We start from the raw sequence: 18338 nt of genomic DNA, 5'->3' as shown, positions 1-18338 counted from the left end.
TCTTACATCTTAAGCATACATCGAAAATCTGTTTTAGAGAATCAATGTGAAATAATTGCAGAAACGATTAACCGATTTGCTGAGCAACCGAGACGTCTGCTTTTTAAATAATTTTTGTAAAACAAATCGGCAAGTACATATCGTTCCCCGCATGCCAGAAACATGAATGTATACAAATTAAAATTTTGGGAAATCAAGTTTGAAGTGATTTTACGAGACTTAACTCTGCATCCAGGTAATTGGCATTGTGAAATATGTGCTTTCCATGTACGCATGGTATTCTGGCTTTTGGTATAACATAGGACATCCAAAGATTAATCAAGTCAGCCCAATAACTCAAAATTGGTAAATTTGCACATTCTTTTTTTTTTTATTATATTTATTAATTTTTTATACGCCTGCCCCACATATCTTCGTAGTAAGAAAATAGTAGTCGTATTTTGGCACCTGAATGGAAGATTGACCTATCTAGGCAGCCAGTTCGAAAACGCCTTATATCAGAAAACTTTTCAAGAACACTTTACTTCAGAATTTGATTGAAAAACGCCCTATTTCAGAATTTTATTGAAAAACACCCTATCCCAGAACTTGGTTTTAGAAGGCGCTATTTCTGAATTCGGTTCAAAAACGCTCTATCTCAAATGAAAATGTATTGAAAATGTGCTCAGATAGGGCGTTTTTGAACCGAATCCTGAGATAGAGCATTCTTGAAAAGTTTTTGGAAACAGGTAAAAGATGTAATTTTAGTACTCCACGCTACTTACTAAACTTAATTTATATTTGGCTATTAGTTAAGACTGTCTTTTCAAATGGAACCATCTAGTTTACACACATGCATTAATAACGATTAATCAATCAACTACAATAAAATTTTGAAATAAAGTTTTGAGGAATTAATCAATGAACTACCATAAAATTTTGAAATAAAGTTTTCGAGGAATTTTTTTTATATGTCAGCCAGAAATTCAAGGTTGCCTGCCAATTCTTATGGTCTTAAAGTACTGCCAGCCCATAGTGAAAATCCATTGTTGCAACTATTAGTCAACGTATTTCAGATGGGCTATCCCTTTGACAGCACATTAGTAATATTATAAATAGATGAAAGCAGTGCGCGCTTCCACTCCGCGACGCCTGGGTTCAAGCCCTGGTCAAAGCAACATCGCAAAAAAAAATTTTGAAAAAAGGTTTTTTCTTAACAGCGGTCGCCGCTCGGCAGGCAATGGCAAACCAAACATATGTGTAAGCGCCATTGTATTATATTATTATATTAGATGAAATTTCTACTGCCAGCCCATGTTGAAAGTATAAGTGATAGATAACACTTTGCAGTTAGTTTCCTAGTTTGAAAGCTTAAATACTTTGAGAGGATTTTAGGGTCATAAACTTTTCGTTGTTCTAACTTTATTGCCAAGACCGCTGTTCAGCAGCCAGACCTGCGGATCTTGATTTATACATATATTAACAAGCTAAGCTCACAAAAAACTTCAATCGATCTGAAGTATGATGGGTTTTTTGGTCATGAGCTCTTGGTCTATTACTCGTTTGTTATTTTTCCCTCAAAGATTTATTGTTTGTATATCTTCATCTTCATATTTTTAATTATATTTAATCGTTGTTCTTTGTGATAGTTTTATGTATTCGTTTCATATTAGTTTGGGCATTCTTCTGATTTTTCTTCCTTGATGTAGAATTTTTGTTAAACATGTGGGTTGCATAGTTTGACTCCGGTGTTGAGTTTAGCCGAAATCGGTTTGTCTCAAAGCCAAATTTGATAAGGGATGACAGAAATTCTTTCCGAAGCTTTGCAACACTCTTTGTCTACTTTTTATTGATATCTAAAATAACCTAATTTTTCTTGCATCTGATTTTAAGGTAAATAATCAACAATTTAGCTCGAATCCAGTGGTACCACAAAATTCTGGAGTACTGATGCAGCAACAATCTCAAGGAAGCTTGCAACATATTAGTAACATTCAAAATAATCAAACTGGCTTTATGGGAAACATGTCCCAGGGAGTATCACAATTAAGTGGTCAAAATCAGCAACATTGGATTGGTCAAAATCAATACCACTCGATTCAACAGCAACAACAATTTTATCCTCATCAAGGTAGGAATGTACATACACATGACTGTATTTTAGGCTGGGCCGATCTAAAAGCTTTTTGATAATATTTTAATCTTGATATTATGTTGACTTAACTCTAATCAAATAACAATTAGCTCCGAGTAGATAAGAACCAAATTAAGTCATATCTTCAGCCGGCGCAATTTATTGACGCGATATTAATAAAGGAATTACAAACATTAATGTATTATTTCTCCATGCACAATGGACTTGTTCCACAACCTCTTAAGGAAGTGTCACACGATTTGTACATTTGTAGAGATTTGTAAATTTTTTATATTGGGCTATTGGTACAAAAAAAAAAAAAAAATCGGGAAGTCAATTTTTTGTTAGTTACACGATTGATACAATACAGCGAACTTCTATTGAAAAATTTTAACAAATTATTTTTCGTGATTCGGATAAAGAAAATTATTTGGGTATTAAAACAATTGCGACACGATTTGCACCAATTTTTGAGAAAATACCCAATCGTGTGACGGTGCCTTTAAAAGAAAACCTCTTAAAACTGCGAGCGCAAACTAAAAAACTTTCATGATTCTCTTTTCTTGGGCCAATGTTGTAAATTTATTTGTGTATTTGTATTTGGAGCTTTTCGGCCGGTGTGTTGAAAATAAAAACAAAGTTTATTTTTTTCTCCTACGCGTTTCGACGCATTTTCGCGTCATCTTCAGGGAGTCTGTTTATTAATTTGCAAAAACGGAAACATTATTAAATTATTTAGAAGAATACAAACATAGTTAGATTTGAACATATTTGACTTACGTTAACATAAAAATTAGTTTAACTATTCACAATTTCAAAAAACGACATAAATACATTTTCCGGACACCGCATTTAACATTTACAGGTCTATTCTGCGCTGGTAATAAAAAGTTTGTAACCGGTAAATAAAGTTCCTGTAAATTTTTAAACCCTTTTCGCATTCTGTGTATTCTTGTAACCGGTAAATTTTTTTACCATCTCATAAGCTGGTAACAAAGTATTGCCCCGTGAAATATGCAATGCCAGAATATTGTAATATTATAATATTAGAACCCATATGTTCCTTTGCACATACTTCATTCATACACAAACATATAAACATACATACTTCATTCATACATAACACAAACATATACATAAACATACATACTTCACTCCTACATAACACAAACATATAAACATACATACTTATTTATATATTTACAACAATAACTAATCTACGTACTAATAAGAGAAATTAGAGTAAGAAGAAGAAGACTATTTTTAAGAGATAAAATGAAATGTAAGCTTTACTTAAAAGAGGTTTATTGCAAATAAAGAAATATTAAGACGTGGAGTTATTTTACAGACACCAAAGTGAGCGTTTGTGTTTTAATAACGTTAATGGCGACGAGGAAAAAAAATATTAAAGAAATATTTAAAAGGAATTAAATATTTGGTATTTCTAAAAGTGCACTGCTAAATAAGCTTAGCTATATTTTAAGCTGAAGAAAATAAGAACAATGTGAAAACTGTGAAATTAAATAAAAAACTACATTTAAATATGTGCCCTAGCCTACGGGACTCTTGCAAAGCCATTGTGAAATTTACCACACGTAAAGCTCTACAAATTTATTTGTGAAGTTATTAAAACAAAGTTTTTTTACTATTCGTAAAAAGCAAGGAAGTACAATAGCAAAATAAGGGCAAATGAAAGTGGCCCCAATTGAAAAAGAATATAAAAAACGGAATTCTGTGAAAATAAAGTCATGTACATACATCTATATGTATGACCTCTATGAAGGTGAACTAAGTTCCAATAAGACAAAAATATAAAATCCCAACGCATAACCTCTGTGAAGGTGAACTGAGAGAAAAAATAAAAACAAATATAAAGACTTGCAACATTTTCAAGGACAAATCCGATCAAAATTTTTGAGAGACATCAGTTGTCCGTTAGCAGTAATTTATTTTGACTCTTACTTAAGAGAAATAAAGATTTTATAAAAACAAAATATTCGTATTTCATCAGCCAAAAAGACACCAGAATATAACAACAACAATTTAACCATATCATCGATTGCATATCACTCCGATATTTTTCAATAAGCTGCAATTGTGCTTACCTGCAGCCGTTTATTTATATAGTGGCCATTCTCACTCTCACCAAAGACAAAAAAAAAATAAAAACAAAGAAAAAACAAATACGTAAAATAAATAAAAACAACAAATGCAAATACTACAAATAATGAAGGAGGCGTCAAGTACCTACATATAAAACAACAATATAATAATCGTAACAAAAAAAACGATTGCCTTAAATATAAACTTACAATCGAGTAAGCCGCGCTCAGAAAAAACGATTACTTGAATTTAAACTTACAACAAAAATAAATTGATTGGAAGAAAATGCGTAACAACAACAAAATATTTTATGAACACAGCGCAAGAAGAGGAGGCACATTTGGACAGCAACCAGGTCATATCATACTCATTCAAACCTTACGCGTTCGTCACTTAGAGTAGCAACCGGCATTAAAGCAACAACTAGAATAGTAAAATGCGAACACAACAATATCAACAACAATAAGTATAAATACATTTCGCTACATATTTATCATATTACAACAATAACTAGAATAGTAAAATTCAAACACAACAATTACAACAACAAGAAGTATAAGTACATTTACACATTTCACTACATGTTTATTATATTACACCAAAAAACTATCAAAGCAATTGCAAACACAACAACATCAACAACAAAAGTATAGGTACATTAGGCTACATGTTTATTTCTTTTCTTTCGGTTTGTATCTATTAACCAGGAATATTTATTCTTTTTTTTTTTTTCATTTTTCATTCATATTTGCTTATCATATTAAAACAAAAAAAAAAACAATATGGATGCACTAGAGATAAACAGATTTAATTTGGTTTTAACCTGTATAAAAAACATTGAAAGTTTTGACGGTAGTGATCCGAATCAGCTACCTGATTACATAAACCAAGTAGAAAACATTCTTCCAACTATTTCGGAGTTTGATACTAACAACAAAAATATTTTGTTTGGCTATATTAAAAACAAATGTGTTGGCAAAACTAGAGAATCAATTCATAGGTACGCAAATGTAACGGCTTGAGAGATTTTAAAAGATATTTTAACTAAAAACTTTGGCGAAAAATATAGTAGCAATGATTTGATGGATGATCTAAAAACTTGTAAATTACAAGGAACTATAGAAAATTATTATTTTAAAATTAATAAGCTTGCCAATAGGATTCACAATAGAAACTTAACCCATGGGGATAATGTATATACAACAGATGAAGTTAATAGGATTTCACTTAAAACGTTCAGAGACCATCTTCCTGAACCAACACGCACTATGATATTTGCCAGAGACCCCAAAACATTGGAAGATGCCTTTAAGATAATAGTAGATGCAAGACATCAACATTACACGCAGTTTGGTCCAGCAAAAAGAGACTATATGAATACAAGTATGAGAACAAATTTCAGTGATAATTACAATAATCCTAATAATAGGCCAAATAACAATAATACAGTACCAAAAGCTCAAGAAGCTTCCCCCTATCTAAATAAGCCGTTTTATAATCCTAATTTTTATCATAATATACCTTCCAATTCCAATTCAACAGGTCAGACAAGACGATCAAATTTTTCTCAAGCAAATAATAGAAACTTTCCACATTTTAACCCGGAAACTAGTTCTTATCAAACTAGACAACCAACAAATAGAAATTTTACACATCTTAACCCCGAAACTACTTCCTATCAAATTAGGCTATGGAAATAGGAAATTCGAATGTAAATTTTCCTGTAGCAGAGGAGCAAAACTTCCTTACATAGTAGTTAATAATTCCGTAAAGAAACTAAGATTCATAATTGACACTGGAGCTGAATTTAGTATAATTAACCCTAATATCTGCCACCCTAATTTTAAGCAAAATGTGAACGTAGTAGCAAGAGCACTAGGTACAAAAATATCAATAACAAAACTTTGCAAATTTCCTATGTTCAAAGAGTTTAATTTAAATAATTATTTCTGTGAGTTTCTGGAATATGCTTTCAATGAAAACTTTGATGGCCTTGTAGGTAATAATATTTTACAAGATCTATGTTGCATCATCGATTTACCTAATCGACAATTAATTACTAGTAATGCCGTTGTTACTATATTTTTGAATAAAGAAGAAGAAGCTTATGATGATATAGCTTATAAAGAAGGGTTTGTTTTTAATTGCGAGATTGAAAGAGCTAACATATTATCCCACATTCGAACGAGCCACCTAGAAGACTATGAAAGAGAAAAATTGTTAAAAATTATTAGGAAATTTAAACAAATATTTTACGACAAAGACGACAGTCTAACCTTTACTAATGAAATAAAGCATAGGATTGCAACGAAGCATGACATGCCTGTTTATTCCAAGCTATATAGATATCCTGAGGTACATAAAGTAGAAGTTAATAATCAAATAGAAAATATGCTAAAACAAAATATAATAAGACACTCTAATAGCCCTTATAATAGACCAATATGGATCGTTCCAAAAAAATTAGATTCGTCCAATAAACAGAATTGGCGCATAGTGATTGATTATCGCAAACTTAACGATATTACCATTGAAGATAGATTCCCAATGCCAAATATTGATGATATTTTTGATAAACTAGGAAAATGTCAGTACTTCTCTACTCTTGATTTGGCAAAGGGATTCCATCAGATAGAGGTTCATCCGGATGACATTCAAAAAACCGCGTTTTCTACAGAAACTGGCCATTATGAGTTTTTGCGCATGCCGTTTGGGCTCCGTAATGCGCCAGCAACTTTTCAAAGACTGATTAACAACGTATTGAAAGAATACATTGGTTCAATCTATTTAGTTTATTTAGATGACGTTCTAATTTTTTCTACAAGCATAGAAGAACACTTAGAAGCAATAGAGAAAGTATTAAAACGTTTAAGCCAGGCCAATTTGAAGTTGCAAGTTGACAAATGCACGTTTCTCGCCAAAGAAACTGAGTTCTTAGGCCACGTTGTCACTGCGGAAGGCATCAAACCCAACCCTGAAAAGTTGAGGGCTATAGACAAAATAGCTTTACCAAAAACTCAAAAAGAAATCAAATCATTTTTAGGCATAACCGGTTTTTATAGACGCTTTATTAAAGACTACTCAAAGATAGCGCATCATCTTATCAAATATTTAAAGCAAGGAGCGAAAATAAATACAAGTGATAAAGAATATATATGTATAAAACAGCATTTGAAAAATTGAAAAATTACTTAAAAATTATCCTATACTTATTCATCCCGATTTCGATAAAACGTTTACGCTTGTAACCGATGCAAGCAATTTTGCGTTAGGAGCTGCACTTATGCAAGGAAACAGAGCAGTATCCTTTGCAAGCCGCACATTAAATGGGCATGAAAAAAACTCTAGTACAATAGAGAAGGAATTATTAGCCATTGTGTGGGCTACAAAGTATTTTCGTCCTTACCTTTTTGGCCGTAGGTTTGTTATAAAAACAGACCACCGCCCTTTAGTTTGGTTAAACAATATTAAGGAACCTAATGCAAAAATCCAACGATGGAAAATTAAGCTAAATGAATTCGATTTCGATATAAATTACATAAAGGGAAAAGAAAACGTAGTAGCTGATGGTCTAAGTAGGTTAAGTTATGAAGCATCAAATAGCGAAATTGAAGTAAATTTACACGAGTTTTTCGATGAGGACGCCGATACAGTTCACAGCGCAGAAAGCGACGATGCTGACTACATTAAAATTACAGAAAATCCAATAAATATGTTCAAAAAGTATTTATACAAACTTCAAACGAAAACTCCTGTAAAACGAAAATAATGTTTAAAAATAAAATTCGGCACAACTTAAAGGTAGCAAATGCAGATGGTATTCTGAATTTCTTTAAAGATAAACTTCTTTCAAGGGGTCTCGTTGTAGTTTTTTGTCCAAATATTGAGCTATACAAAGAATTTCAATCTTTGTATATTAAATATTTTGCGAAAAACAAAAACCTAAAAGTATTAAAAGCTAATTTATTTATAGAAGATATAACTGATAGAGAAACACTTTTGCAGTTAATTGAAAAAACGCATATTAAAAATAATCACAGGGGTATTAATGAGGTTTATGAGGAATTAAGGAAAGATTATTTTTACCCCAAATTTCAAAAAGAAATTCAAAAATACATCAACAGTTGCGAAATATGTAAGCTCGCAAAACACGATAGGTCCCCTATAAAATATAATTTAAATATTACGCCCACCCCAACAAAGCACAACGATATTGTGCATGTAGATATATGGTACCCACAACGAGGCACCATGTACCTGACGACTATAGATAAGCTCACGAAGTATGCAACTGCGTACTACTTAGAAGATAGAACCTGGGTGTCAATACTTAAAGCACTTAAGCAAAGAATACAGTATTTAGGGAAGCCAAATCTTTTAATATTCGACAATGAGTTAGACACTGCAGTGATTAGAGAATTTTTAAAAGAACAAGAAATAAAGTTCCATACTACGACAGCGTATCTGAAAACTGGCAATGCAGATATCGAAAGGCTACATGGAACCCTTAATGAGCATATTAGACTCTTTAATGCGGATCCAAATAATAAAGATGATATTAACGAAAAGGTCCATAAGGCAATAATATCATACAACAACTCTATTCACACTACTACTAATTTTCGACCAATTGATCTTGTGAATAATATAATTGCACAAGAAGAAATATTAAAGCTTTCACAAATAATGCATCAGAAGAAAATTAAACGAATAAATAAATTAAATCAAAAAGCCAATAGAGTTGACACAGAAAGTTTTGCCACCAGCATTGTTAATAACAACAGGGTTAGCAAAGCAAAACCTAAATACAAGAAAATTATTAATTATAAACAAGATGGAAATTACTTAGTATCAAACGATAACAAGTTCAAAAAAATATATAAATCCCAAGTTAAGCGAAAGACATAAAAAAAAAACAAAAAAATAAATAAATAATTAAGTTTATGTTAACAAATGAAAAAAATATTTACTTGCTTTTGTTTTTTTTTTATAAGTTAAATATTGATTTCCAAGTAAAGAAATTCTGAATAATCAGGGACTGCTTATTCCGGCGGTGGAGGTGTAATATTAGAACCCATATGTTCCTTTGCACATACTTCATTCATACACAAACATATAAACATACATACTTCATTCATACATAACACAAACATATAAACATACATACTTCACTCCTACATAACACAAACATATAAACATACATACTTATTTATATATTTACAACAATAATTAATCTACGTACTAATAAGAGAAATTAGAGTAAGAAGAAGAAGACTATTTTTAAGAGATAAAATGAATGTAAGCTTTACTTAAAAGAGGTTTATTGCAAATAAAGAAATATTAAGACGTGGAGTTATTTTACAGACACCAAAGTGAGCGTTTGTGTTTTAATAACGTTAATATATGCACAATTCTTCATAGCTGAATTGCTGAATATTTTAACTGCATTACCAACGTTCCTAGAATCGCGGTGACAAGAACTGGTAACATTTTTGGTAATAAAATTTTCCGGTTACAAAATCTTCGGCAACGTGCAGAATAGACCTGTTAGCAACACTTCTTTATCTTCCGATAGCTTAAACATTGTGTGTTATTGCAGTAGCATATGCACAGTTTATATTGTCAACATCTTCTTTGTAGTTCATCGCTCTACATATATTTTGTTGTATGCGTAGCCCTTCTAATGTCATTCTCTTTTTAGTTCTGTTCTGCACGTCTAAAGTTCTAGCGTTGGCAAAATCTGCTGTGTGATTGTTTGTGGTCAAGTGCTGCGCTAGCGCTGTGGTGTTTTTCTTATTTTTGGCGTCAAGTTTGTGTTCGTTGATTCTAGTTCCTAATGCTCTCTTCGTCGCTCCAATGTATGTATATTTTATTGCAGATTTCGCCTTTATTTCCTTTGCACGATATTTCATAGACTACACTGAGGGAAATAATGCATAGTAAAAATTAATACTTTATATTTGATTATCATTTAAAAATGTTCGTATTTAAAAATAATATTTTCATACAAAATTTATTACGCACGTATTTGACTGTTCACATCTCAGTATGCATATGTAAGTGTACATACGCACCCCAAGCTTGCGGAGCGCCGCTCTAAGAGCGGTGAAAACACACACATACATCCATACATAGCACATACATGTTTATCCGTACAACTCGCGTGCTGTGTTGTTGATGGAATTCAACATTTGAAGGCAAATTTATATATCTGGGTGTAGCTGAGTGCGCAAAGATGCTTGCCACAAGTTGTTGATATCCGGAGATGGTCGGGTTCGAATGCCATTGCATGCAACATGCAAAGGAAATTTTTTTTCAGTTTTTGTCAATTATTCACTTCACGGATGCTTTTTCAGCACAAACGCCGTCATTTTAATATGTGCCTAATTGAATTGAATATTTACCAATATACAGTACTTTCGTTGACGTTTATAGTAAGATCAATTTCGTTTCTATTTGATTTTAATATTTTTTCCCTCAGTGTACATTGTGTAGTTGTTCCTTGTTAATTTTGTCCTTTGTTTTGGTATAAATATTTCTGATCGTGTTATGTGGCTTATGTGCATAGCATATGTTATTGTTTTTAATAATTTTGCCCAATGTTTTGTTAGGTTGGGTATATACGCGACGCACAGAGGGGTATTTGGCCGATTTAGGCTGCCAAAAGTCGAATTTTCCAAACACACTTTTTTCTTTTATAACTGAATATAGGGTGAAGAGAATATAATTCTTGACTAGATTCCATTATTTTTTAATCCTTCTTTACTTTAATTCGCTCGCACCGCACTGTCAAAGTGCCGTGATGATAACTATTTATTTGGTTTTTAGATGTGTTTAATACAAGCCTAAGTTGTAAAAAACTGCTTTGAATCGTGTGTTAATTTTTTAAATTATATTAAATTGGATAATTGTACAGCACGTGAATACCATATAATCCAAATAGTTTAATACAAATATAATATGAACTGGTACCGGCAGAGCTACAAGGAAAAATATCGTATTTTTGTTAATTGTAATGGATTAGAGGAATGACCCACAGTCATAAAGTTATGTAACACCACTCAAAGGCGCTGAGATTCTTGCTTGGGTGTTATGCTTGACAGTTCGTAGTTTGGAAACAAACAAAAAATCTGCTGAAAATGTGCGTACTACTACCGAAAAATAAAACGAAATTACTACTGCAGTACTGTGCAAGTTTTCTTTACATGTACAGGGTACACTGTAAATGTGTTCAATGAGTAAAGGCGGGTGGTAGGAAAGTTAAGACCCCAACAACGTTAAGCGGGGGAGGTGGTTCGATGAGTGTATGCAATTTCTGCGTGTTACATAAGGTGGAAATTTTTTCAATAAAACTCAACATAATGGTTGGTCCATATAGTGTTTTTTCTCTTCATATGTTATTTTGAATTTGATTTCTTAAACAGGTGGCAATCCTACTACATGTAGTTGAAAATTAAGCCCTTTCAAAGCCATTTGGATGATACCCTTACCGTGAAATTAATTGAATTACATTTTTTGACGGGTGGCAAACCATCTCATGTTCCATATCCATATTGTTAAGACTTAATTTAACCTATTATATATAATGGATTTAATTTTTAAACAGGTGACACCCCTGCTAAAAATAGTTTTAAACTATAACCTTATTAAACTTTTTAGTCTGACACCCGTATTGTTATACATATTTCAGTTCCCTAATTCCCTTGAATTAAAGTTGAATTTAATTACAAATCAGATGGTAACCCTCCCACGTGTTATTTAGAAATAAAGCCTGTTCAAAACCACTCGATTGATTTAGTAATTTAGTAATTCATTTAACTTAATTGCATCTAATTTTTTAGGAGGTGGCACACCTTTTCATGTTCAAACCTAAATATGAACCTTCTCTTTGCCGATACGAATACATGTATCAATATTACTACAATCGGACCTCGATAACATGGAGTCTATCGATGTCAAACTTTAAGCAGCTTCATTTTCATTGTTTTGGTGGAATGCTTGCACATCTCCCCTTCTATTTACTTGATTTTAAACATTTACCGTTTTGAATATCGTAACACGTCGTTTCTAAACATTTTGAATTAAAATTTTCATAAAAATAATTTTGGCCGCCTAAATCGGTCAAATACCCCTATGTGCGACGTCTGCGTCTGTTTCCGTGTCATTTTTATTTATTGTTATGTTGTTATTCGGCATTGTGGCATGTGGCGCGCTAACGCGGGTCGCCGCGAAGCTAAGCAAATTTAATGTTTGAAAGAGAAATAATGTCAATGGATTTTATTTCGTTTTTAAAAAGGTAATAATGTCAATTGACTTTATTTCGCACCAGGGTGGGAAATAAAGTCAGTTGACCTTATTACCGTTGATTTTATTACACGCATACACCACGTCACGCTACGCCGCGGCCCCCTCGGCCCCCCTTCCCCGTCTCCCGTCGTGCTGTAACACAGGTAGATTTATTTTTTGTATACGTTGAAATAAATTTTTTATATATTTTAAACATCGAGGGCTTATATTCAATAATACCCTCTATCTGCACACTTTTCACAAAGATGAGATTCTGATATAAACATCCACCTAAGCTTTAACGGCGATCAGTGATATTAATGTTACCTTAATAACGACAGGTAATAAGTCCCAGATGGTTTCTAAAATCACAAATTAGTTTTTCAGATTAGGTATTAATGAATTCAAGCCCTCGATATTTCACATTTTTTTATTTGTAAGATATTGGATGCCAACTTGGCCCAAACCGTGCCATTTGTCCCTATTTTACTTCAAATGGCACTTAATTCTTCAATTTGGCACAAAGGGCCAAAAAGGCACTTTTGTAAAAAAAAATAACATGTCAATACATTTTTGTGAAATCCTTTGCGTGCACTTCTTTTTCTCAACTAAAATTTTCTAATTTATAAAGGCTATTCAACTGGTTTATCTTATTTTATCATTGCACTTTTGTTTGGAAAATGTAGCTTTATTTTATTGCTAAATGTGAATAATTAAAAGGAATGACACCTTTTTTGGCACTTTTATTTTTCTATTTGGCACATTTTGGCACTTTTTTATCCTCAATATGGCACCTCATAACTAAGGATAGTTGGCAGCCCTGATTGAAAGATTTCTGCAGTGTTTTGGGGCAACAACTTGTCTGCAGTAAAAAAGCATATAATTTTTGTTTCAAAAGTGTGTGAAAACCAATCCATTAACTTATATGATCTCGGTTCCGATATTAAATAATCAATAATTGTTTATACCCGCATTTTGGCACATTGGCTCGTTGAATGTGCCATCTAAAAAATAGTGTCGTCATTCTCCTTAGCTGCTTTTAAAAGATGTCGTCACAAATTTCTGGCGGAGACATGAATACAGTGTAAGAAAATTCTTTTTCTATAATTGTTTCCTTATAGAAAGGTTGGTTTCTTTTCCACTGTATACATTCCGAATTCGTTCAAAATATGCTAATTTAAAACACAGAATTCTTTCAGTGTTTCTCCGGGGATTTTGGACATGGACTGTTTCTTCAATTTAATAGTGTTCGCTTTATTTTTTGTGGAAATGAAACATGTTTTGCAAGTTATGGATCATTTCTACACTCTTTCTTCAAATATTTCTCGTGTTCCAGCTGTGCACAGGCGTTTAGTTTTTCGCATCGTGTTTTTACATATTCGTAATTTAAATTTTTTTTAATAAAATCAATTGGTGGTAGTTCATGATTGTGTGTGGATTAATATCACAACACTGAGGATTTGGCAATAACCTTTCTCATCTATTAAAAAACAACACTTACGGGGCAATGTTTATTGTAAGAACAACATTTTTTTCTATGAATCGACATACTTTAAGCATTGTTGACGCTATTTCCATTTGAATGGGGAAATTGCGTCAATGACTTTATTTCCAAATTTTTGTTGACTTTATTTCGCTTTTGAAAAGGTAATAATGTCAATTGACTTTATTTCGCACCGTTGATGGTGACAGGTAATAAGGTCAATGGAAATAAGGTCAATTGACTTTATTTCCCACCCTGGTGCGAAATAAAGTCAATTGATATTATTTCCTTTTTAAAAACGAAATAAAATCCATTGACATTATTTCTCTTTCAAACATTAAATTTGTTTAGCTTCGCGCGACCGGCGCGCACACCACGTCAAGCTACGCTACAAGAAAATTCTTTTCCTATAATTGTTTCCTTATAGAAAAGTTGGTTTCTTTTCCACCTTAGACATTCCGAATTCGTTCAAAATATGGTAATTTAAAACACAGAATTCTTTCAGTGTTCCTCCGGGGTTTTTGGACATGGACTGTTTCTTCAATTTTATAGTGTTCGCTTTATTTTTGTGGAAACGAAACATGTTTTGCAAGTTATCGATCATTTCTACACTCTTTCTTCAAATATTTCTCGTATTCAAGCTGTGCGCAGGCGTATAGTCTTTCGCATCGTGTTTTTACATATTCGTAATTTAAATTTATTTAATAAAATCAATTGGTGGTAGTTCATGATTGTGTGGGGATTAATATCACAACACTGAGGATTAGGCAATAACCTTATTCATCTATTAAAAAACAACACTTACGGGGCAATTTTTATTGTAAGAACAACATTTCTTTCTATGAATCGACATACTTTAAGCATTGTTGACGCTATTTCCATTTGAATGAGGAAATAGTGTCAATGACTTTATTTCCAAATTTTTGTTGACTTTATTTCGCTTTTGTAAAGGTAATAAAGTCAGTTGACTTTATTTCGAACCAGGGTGGGAAATAAAGTCAATTGACCTTATTTCCATTGATATTATTACCTGTCACCGATAACTATTTCGGAAATCACCACATTTCCTCATCAGACTTCTTTCAGTAGACTTCGAACCGACGCATCCACTGACTCAGCCAGTTGCCTATGCACCGTGCTAAGTACGCCTTGTAAATTATCGTTTGCTTTTTTCCACTATTTTCATTTTTGTTATGCCAACACAATCAAGCGCAGCTATTCCGCTGCAATTCACTTGATCATGTGGTTGTTGGTATTGTTGGTTTTTGCTAATAATTCTATTTTTAGAATGTTTAACTTTTAGGAGTGCTCGTCCTTAAGTTATTTGTTTTTGTTATTTTTTGGGCGTTATAAGAATTATATTCAACAATTTTTTTATTGAGCTTGAGTCCGTTATGTTGTTATTGCATTTCATTTTATTTATCGCTGGTGTCATTAATGTCTCTAATACTCCGCTGGGGTATGCGTTTTTGAAGAGAATGTTTTTTATTTTAGCCCTATTATCTTCTATGAACTCCTAAACTTTAAAATTGTTTGTACAAATATTCGTGGAATAGTTTGGAGTTAACTTCGACAAAAACCACTGTTTGTTAACAGATTATCCTCGACGAAATTATTTTCGTAAAGCTTGTGCTATTTTGGCAGAAGTGTTTTCCTTTTTCAAGCGTTCTCTTTTACTTTAAAATTGTTCACAACACGTGAATATGTAAGTCGAAGTGACTTCGCTTATGGGAAAAATGTAGTAGTTTTCAATTCTTCGGTAAATCGGCTTCCGACAATTTTTAAATTCATGATAAAAGAAATCAAATGCGGCCTTTTGGAGATTAGGTGTCGTTTGTTTGTTCGATTACGCATACTTACACATGTTGCCACGCTCATTTTAAATACATTCATTTAATCCTTTGATCTAATGTATCGTAAACAATTTTAGCAGAGGCTCATTCGATGAAGAATAGCGCTATTGTGAATTTCGCTCATTTAGGTTGTTCACAATAGTATATTTTTCACCGCTGAGGAGCTGTACAAATCGGGCAAACTAAATAGGGTGCTTATACATATTTATTTAAATTTGTGTAAATTAAGATGAAGTAAATCAATTAAAAAACTCTTAAGTACGGGCGGAGCCGAACATTAGATATCCGGCGCAAGTATTAAATATAGTTTTTTCCCCTTTCCAAAAAATACCGCTACATTGTAAGTAGGGGTGATTATACTCCTATTTCAAACATCTTCCAGAAACTTATATAGTTATATGTGGGTGGTATCACGCCTTTTTCCAAAATTCCATAATAATGTTACTTCTTTTTAAGGGATTGTTGTTAGTGTCATTTTTTTGTAAATTAGCGTCCTTAAATTTCAAAATATCGAAGTTTCAAGCATTTTTGAAATTTACCGTTATATAAAAAGTGGACGTAATTTTAGTTCGGTTTCAATAATTTTCAGCGTTTTCATTTTATGTGGCAAGCACAATAATCATACCGAGTTTGGTACTAATTGATGAAACGCTTACCGACATAAACATATGTGGTCATAAATGGGCGGTGCCACACCCGTTTTCCAAAAGTTTATCATATTTCTTGCTAAGGATTTAATAAATTAGCTTCAGTATTTACTGGTTTATCGAAGATTTCGTATTTCTCTAAATTACCGTTATATGGGATGTGGCCGTGGTTATTGTCCGATTTTAAAAATCAGCCGTTTGATGTGTTGTACCAATGCTAACAACCGCGCCAAGTTTTTGGGGAAATTGGTAGAGCGGTTACCGAGATTTATACACATGTAATCATATATGGGCGTGGCTACGCCCATTTTCGAAAAATTTAAAATATTCTTATTTTTCGTCGAATAATCATTGTAAATATCAATTTTGGCAAATAAGCTTCAGTAGTTACTAAAATATCGCAGTTTTCGTATTTCTGAAAATTATCCTTATATGGGAGGTAAGCGTTATTGTCCGATTTTTCCCATTTTCAATACCGTCCTACGCTAAAAAGAAGTACACATACCAAGTTTCGTTAAGACATCCCAATCTTTACTCGAGTTATCGTGTACACAGACGGACGGATAGACAGTCACCGCTTAATCGATTTCTTTTTTGATTCTGATCATTTATATATGCATTTGTCTATATCTATCTCAATTCGTTTTGCCTGTTACAAACAACCGTTATGTGAACAAAGTTATAATACCCTTGCGCACAAGTGCGCTCGGGTATAAAAAGGCAAGTTTATAAATACTTAGTAAAAATGGGTACATCAGAGTTCTGGTCGACGATTCGGCAAATGATGAGGGCTTAGTAAACTGGCCAGGAGTAGAAAACGTCTAAGTTTAGTCTTTCGAATATATTTTGACATACAATATATTTAGGAAATTCGTCTACAGATTTATTAAAAACCAAAAGAGACCTGCTGCAGCAATGCTCTCCGGCCAAATCTATTTAAGATATTTTAAACTATCAATAGATCTACGCTTTTGTTCTCAGAAATCGTGCTGAAAGAGTATTGGGATTTTCTTTTATGAGTGCAATACGCCTTTCGAGCGTGTGTTTTGTATTCACGACGTTAGACCTGCATGATTTTAATAAAAAAATAAAATTTGTGTCTAGCCGCCAAAAAACAATCAAAACAAAATCATATATTTTTCAGTTTCCTAACACTTCGCTACATCATCGAAGCAAAATTGGGGCACCGAAATTGCGCATATGGAAACTGTGCATTTAGACATTATTTCGGTTTCAACCGAAACTGTGCATGTATGCTTTATTTCGGTTTTTACCATATGCATTATTTCGGTTTTCATCCGAAACTGTGCATGTATGCTTTATTTCGGTTTTTGCCATATGCATTATTTCGGTTTTGAACTGAATTTGTGCATGCATGCATTATTTCGGTTTTTGTTATATGCATTATTTCGGTTTTCTAACGAAAGGGTGCATATGGATAATTTCGTTTTTTCTAATATGAATTATTTACTTCTACTTAGTAAGGGTTTTAATCCCTAAGCGCGGCTGAAAGCCGCCTACGCAGAGAAAAGTTCTGCGCAAAAATACGTCCGCCCTTCTTTTCCGGCAATACAGAAAGGAGAATTCTACTTAGTAAGGGTTATAATCCCTAAGCGTGGCCGAAGGCCGCCTACGCAGAGAGAAGTTCTGCGCAAAAATACCTCCGCCCTTCTTTTCCGGCAACACAGAAAGGAGAATTTTACTTAGTAAGGGTTATAATCCCTGAGCGCGGCCGAAGGCCGCCTACGCAGAAAGAAGTTCTGCGCAAAAATACTTCCGACGCCCTTTTCCGGCAACACAGAAAGGAGAATTCTACTTAGTAAGGGTTATAATCCCTAAGCGCGGCCGAAGGC

At 33.0% G+C, this 18338-nt stretch overlaps 1 protein-coding gene across 1 annotated transcript in view; it reads left to right on the top strand.

The window, feature by feature from the left end:
• Positions 1-18338, top strand: part of LOC118749131 (mediator of RNA polymerase II transcription subunit 12) — a 192179-nt gene that overhangs the window by 116345 nt on the left and 57496 nt on the right. The window contains exon 9 of the mRNA XM_036483899.1: positions 1873-2110. Within this exon, the coding sequence (XP_036339792.1) occupies positions 1873-2110 (238 nt within the window). The remainder of the gene's footprint in view (positions 1-1872; positions 2111-18338) is intronic.

This window comes from Rhagoletis pomonella, unplaced genomic scaffold (assembly GCF_013731165.1).
Source record: "Rhagoletis pomonella isolate Grant_MI unplaced genomic scaffold, Rhpom_1.0 Rhpom_scaffold_00014, whole genome shotgun sequence".
Taxonomy (NCBI): Eukaryota; Metazoa; Arthropoda; class Insecta; order Diptera; family Tephritidae; genus Rhagoletis; species Rhagoletis pomonella.
The sequence above is the reverse complement of the archived record's forward strand: the minus strand, read 5'-3'. Positions and strand labels throughout refer to the sequence as shown.